At 43.4% G+C, this 6,193-nt stretch overlaps 1 protein-coding gene across 1 annotated transcript; it reads left to right on the plus strand.

Moving 5' to 3' along the window:
• On the plus strand, positions 1-1,008 carry gpr6 (G protein-coupled receptor 6). The gene has a single exon (XM_085373011.1). The coding sequence runs from the start codon at positions 1-3 to the stop codon at positions 1,006-1,008; it is 1,008 nt and encodes a 335-aa protein (XP_085229137.1).
• Positions 1,009-6,193: the final 5,185 nt, after the last annotated feature.

Below are 6,193 nucleotides of genomic sequence, written 5' to 3' on the forward strand. Positions count from 1 at the left end.
ATGAATGAGTCGCTGGTGGTGAACGACTCTTCTGCGACTCCTGCATCAGGAGAAGCTCTCCCGTGGATAGAGGCTGAGTCTTTGGACCGGAACGGCAGCCTGGAATTCTCCACCGCCGCATTAGATTTCCCTATCAACCCATGGGACATCATGCTCTGTATGTCAGGCACCGTGATCGCCTGTGAGAACGCCATAGTGGTAGCAATCATCTTCTACACGCCCACGCTGAGGACTCCCATGTTTGTGCTGATCGGGAGCCTGGCCACAGCCGACCTGCTGGCCGGCATGGGATTAATTCTGAACTTTGTGTTTCAGTATGTGATCTCCTCTGAGACTATCAGCCTTATCACTGTAGGCTTTTTAGTGGCCTCCTTCACTGCATCCATCAGCAGCCTCTTAGCCATTACGGTAGACCGCTACTTCTCCCTCTACAATGCCCTGACATACTTCTCAGAGAAGACACTGCAGTACGTTCACTTGATGTTAGTGGGCACCTGGGGGGTGTCTCTGTTCCTGGGCTTGCTGCCGGTGCTCGGCTGGAACTGCCTGGGCGAGCCGGCCTCCTGCAGCATTGTCCGCCCTCTGACCCGGAGCAACGTCATGCTCTTGGCCACCTCCTTCTTTGCCATCTTTGTGCTTATGCTGACCCTTTACTTCAAGATCTGCAAGATCGTGTGCCACCACGCCCACCAGATCGCCCTCCAACAGCACTTTTTTGCCACTTCGCATTATGTCGCCACCAAGAAAGGGGTGTCCACTTTGGCCATCATCTTGGGGACTTTTGGTGCCAGCTGGCTTCCCTTTGCCATCTACTGTCTCGTGGGTGAGAGGGAGTATCCGTCAGTGTACACCTATGCTACACTGCTGCCGGCCACCTACAACTCCATGATCAACCCCATCATCTACGCCTACAGAAACGCCGAGATCCAGCGCTCCATCTACATGCTTCTCTGTGGCTGCTTTCAAGCCAAGGGAGCTTATCGGTCCAGGTCACCAAGTGAGGTCTAAAAAAGGTGCTACAGCTTGCTGCGTGTGTGTGTGTGTGTGTGTGTGTGAGAGAGAGAGAGAGAGAGAAAGAGAGAGAGCATGCATGTGTGTGCGTTAATGGCCGAGCAAAAAGACAAACCCAGTAATCATCGACAATCTGCTTACAGTTGACAGTGAATGCTTTAAAAAACAAAAAACAAAGCAGGCGTGATGTTCGGAATGTGTCTCTCATGCATACTGTGTCTGCACTTTATTAGCCTATGTCTCAACACAAGTTAGGGGGAGAGTTTGGAAATGCTGTGAACAAGAAACTTGTTTTTTTTGTTTTTTGTTTTGTTTTGTTTTTTAAAAAAGACAAAGCAAACCTGTGAATGTACTTAAGTGGAAAAAATAGGAATGGAAATCTTGCACTTTATTCAATGTTTTTTTTCAAATGCCAAAGCAGTATTGTATAGCCCTTAATGTGTTTAAGCATTTGAACCTGTGAGTAACCTTGTGCCATTTTTCTATTTTGTATTGTACTGTCTTTGATGTCCATTTTGTACAAGAGGAATAAAGGGATAAAATCAAGTGGTGGCTCAAGTATGTGATCCATATTGCTGCACTTTCTGTGTGTGTGTGTGTGTATTACACACAATGTTTTCTTTTCTTTTAGTTTTTTACATCCTAGTACCATCCAAGTACCTTGTTCTAGTTCAAACCTAGACACATATGATTGCTTGCTCAGTTTTTGCGTGTCATACAGGGAGTGCAGAATTATTAGGCAACTTGTATTTTTGAGGAATAATTTTATTATTGAACAACAACCATGTTCTCAATGAACCCAAAAAACTCATTAATATCAAAGCTGAATGTTTTTGGAAGTAGTTTTTAGTTTGGTTTTAGTTTTAGCTATTTTAGGGGGATATCTGTGTGTGCAGGTGACTATTACTGTGCATAATTATTAGGCAACTTAACAAAAAACAAATATATACCCATTTCAATTATTTATTTTTACCAGTGAAACCAATATAACATCTCCACATTCATAAATATACATTTCTGACATTCAAAAACAAAACAAAAACAAATCAGCGACCAATATAGCCACCTTTCTTTGCAAGGACACTCAAAAGCCTGCCATCCATGGATTCTGTCAGTGTTTTGATCTGTTCACCATCAACATTGCGTGCAGCAGCAACCACAGCCTCCCAGACACTGTTCAGAGAGGTGTACTGTTTTCCCTCCTTGTAAATCTCACATTTGATGATGGACCACAGGTTCTCAATGGGGTTCAGATCAGGTGAACAAGGTGGCCATGTCATTAGTTTTTCTTCTTTTATACCCTTTCTTGCCAGCCACGCTGTGGAGTACTTGGACGCGTGTGATGGAGCATTGTCCTGCATGAAAATCATGTTTTTCTTGAAGGATGCAGACTTCTTCCTGTACCACTGCTTGAAGAAGGTGTCTTCCAGAAACTGGCAGTAGGACTGGGAGTTGAGCTTGACTCCATCCTCAACCCGAAAAGGCCCCACAAGCTCATCTTTGATGATACCAGCCCAAACCAGTACCCCACCTCCACTTTGCTGGCGTCTGAGTCGGACTGGAGCTCTCTGCCCTTTACCAATCCAGCCACGGGCCCATCCATCTGGCCCATCAAGACTCACTCTCATTTCATCAGTCCATAAAACCTTAGAAAAATCAGTCTTGAGATATTTCTTGGCCCAGTCTTGACGTTTCAGCTTGTGTGTCTTGTTCAGTGGTGGTCGTCTTTCAGCCTTTCTTACCTTGGCCATGTCTCTGAGTATTGCACACCTTGTGCTTTTGGGCACTCCTGTGATGTTGCAGCTCTGAAATATGGCCAAACTGGTGGCAAGTGGCATCTTGGCAGCTGCACGCTTGACTTTTCTCAGTTCATGGGCAGTTATTTTGCACCTTGGTTTTTCCACACGCTTCTTGCGACCCTGTTGACTATTTTGAATGAAACGCTTGATTGTTCGATGATCACGCTTCAGAAGCTTTGCAATTTTGAGACTGCTGCATCCCTCTGCAAGATATCTCACTATTTTTGACTTTTCTGAGCCTGTCAAGTCCTTCTTTTGACCCATTTTGGCAAAGGAAAGGACGTTGCCTAATAATTATGCACACCTGATAGAGGGTGTTGATGTCATTAGACCACACCCCTTCTCATTACAGAGATGCACATCACCTAATATGCTTAATTGGTAGTAGGCTTTCGAGCCTATACAGCTTGGAGTAAGACAACATGCATGAAGAGGATGATGTGGACAAAATACTCATTTGCCTAATAATTCTGCACTCCCTGTATATGTGTGCTTGTGAGTGGTTAAGAAAAACCCAGAGGTACCACAAACGTGTAAAAACATGAGCCACGTGATCTTGGCTACTTAGCTGTGATTGCCTCCCCTCCAGCTTTAGCAGGTGAGACATAAGGCTGCGGAAGTCAAATCAGCATTTCTTTCACGTAATTTACTAACCCCTACGTAACATTCGCAGCCACTGCTGGCCTTGGTATGCGTTCGCATTGAAAATATATGATGCACTCTGTCTTGGTAGCGCAGGAAATGAGAAAGGTTGTCTGGACCTTATCTTGCTTCATCCCATCGACATCTCTAGTTATGATTCAAGAGTAGAGCAGCTGAATGCACGTGTACGGGTGTGTGACAAAGTGAGAAGAATGATCATAATGGGTCCGTGTCACCTGTTAAACACAAAGTAAACCCGGCAGCCTGCGGAGCGACTGATGCAGCCGTTTATCTGCCGTGGTTTTCAGAGCCTCGCAGGAATGAAGATAACTTTGTAGACCAGGAAACTTAAGCTTTTCTCCTCTCCTTCAATAACTTCTTCTTCCACATCCTGCTTTTACACAATACTTCACATTCCTTACTTTTTCTTAATTGAAAATACAGCATATACAGCTTGCAATACCCAGCTTTAACCTAGGTGAAAGCTACTTTGATGACTGCATCATTAGTTCTTTAAAATGAAATTACTGAGCATTGAAACACTATTTAATTACTGAGAACAAACCTACATGCACAGTTAAATCTTTAATAAATTCAAAAATACAAGCTCTAATTGATGCTGACCAGCATGCCAGTAAAATGAAATGATTGGAAGCTCTAGAACTGACTCGATAATTGTAAGCGCTGTATCTTTGCAACTAACTTGTACCTGCAGAAGATGCTTGAAATCTCAAAAGCTTCATGTCAGGCTGAGCCTCTCCTGTCGAGAGACCTCGGACAACTTTATCACATCAGTGGCACTGAGGTGCAATCTAATCTGTGCAATCTGCACGGAGCCTTTCTTAGTAGGGGTTTGTCCTCAACACATGTCATCCCAAGTGAACATTTCTCTGTGTGCCCCTTAAGCCTGCTCCTCTGGAAACTGCAGAATCTAATGGTAGTGCCTTTTCCTAAGATATACTTTATATACACAACTCCCTGTGAGTAATGTATAGTATATCTTTCATCTTCATGGATGTTGGCCTCTGTGCTTTAGAGTCTCCTGTTGTTGGCAGAGGCATTCATAGAAGCCATTTACTGCTTTTGCTGATCTTCTCCAAGAAGTCCACATACAGCCCACTAAATAAAGTCACTGTTCCCACCGCAGCTAAATTCTGTTTCGTGATGAAACACTTAAACACCCACATTGCAGATAAATCGTTGCAGCATCAGCTCAGTTTAATTATTCGGTTCTGCAGTAGTCGTGGTAACCAGCATGTCCGAGAAGGCCACTGAGCAGGTGGGCCTATTCAGGTCACACTTTGGGAAGCGCTTCTCATACCTCATTGAAACTAAAAACCAGTCATTCTGCAGCTCGTGCAGCTAGTTTTAAACCATCATGGTACTCGAAAACTGCAGAAAAAACAGAAATGTGTTGAGGATATTGCGAGCTCAGAGCCTGCAATAGGGTGAGAGGCAGGGTACGCCCTGGACAGGTCACTATTGTCTCACAGGGCTAATACAAACAACTATTCACACCTATTGGCACTTTAACTGCATGTCTTTGGACTGTGGGAGGAAGCCAGATTACCCAGAGAGAACCCACACAGGCACAGGGAGAACATGCAAACTCCAGATGGTGGATCTGAACCCAGGAACTACTTGTTGTGAGGCAAAGAGTGATAACCACTGCCCACCTTTTCAACAGGAAGTCATTAATTCAGTTAATTTTTTTCCAGACAGAATTTGTTTGACTTTTTTTTGTTCTCGTTGTTGTGTTTTTAAATGTCTGCACCAGATAATACATATTTTAGTCGTCAAATTATGCGTGAACTTTGAATTTAGTTGCATATTTTAGACTACACTGGCAAAGGTCGGGAGTAGAAACATTCTCTGTACTGTTCTTTCATTTTTAATTAATTCTTTTAAGCAAATAGCACACAGTTGTTTTTCTCGTCCAGTTTTAATTTCAGCCAAGTGAAAAGTGTTTTTTTCACTCCCACTTTTATTCGTCAGTTTAGTTTCAGTTGATGACAACCTTAACAGTTTCTGAGAGATCTGTGATCATCATGAGCTTTGGATTTCTCCCAAAGGACACGATAGTATCCGAGGAAATTCCAACTAAATCCATCTTCGTTTTTTCTTGTTTTTAGGTTTCTATCCTTCCCTCCATCTTTTCTGCTCTTGATTCGCTGATAGCAGTCTGATTGGTGCATACGCAGCCTATTCTTTATAGTTGTTTAAGAGAAAAAACAGCTCTGCATGGAACAAGTAGTTGCTTTTACAGAGTATTTTCTTGCAAGCTAAATTTCGACACAGACTTAGACTTGCTTGCCATTTCTGCTGGCATTCACAAGTACTGTATGTGTGCTACTGTTCCTGCCTCTTACTTTGTCCCAATAATAGCTCTTACACAACAACACCACAAAGGTCAGTGTGTTTGCTCCTCGTAAAAGCTATCAACTTTATCAGTCACCACTCTGAAAGCAGTGGAGCCTTCAGTCAGTTTAGGGCTGATCACAAAGTGGGGTAAAGGTGAAGGATGCTGAGGGCCGCTAATGCGCTGCATGAAGAAGACTGGCCGCTTTGAGAGCAGGAGATGTTTGTTCAACTTGTTTTTTTTTCTGCCTTAACAGATGTTGCTTTCGGTCACTCACCAAATCAGGCAACCACCTGTTTGTTCGCAGGGCTTAGAAAGTAAACCTGTGGCAACAGTCTAAAAGTGCTCATGTACTTTTTAGGCCTTCGATTTCTAAAATGTT

Source organism: Diplotaxodon limnothrissa, linkage group LG15 (assembly GCF_057381915.1).
Source record: "Diplotaxodon limnothrissa isolate DT_005_m linkage group LG15, D_limnothrissa_male_GT1.1, whole genome shotgun sequence".
NCBI lineage: Eukaryota > Metazoa > Chordata > Actinopteri > Cichliformes > Cichlidae > Diplotaxodon > Diplotaxodon limnothrissa.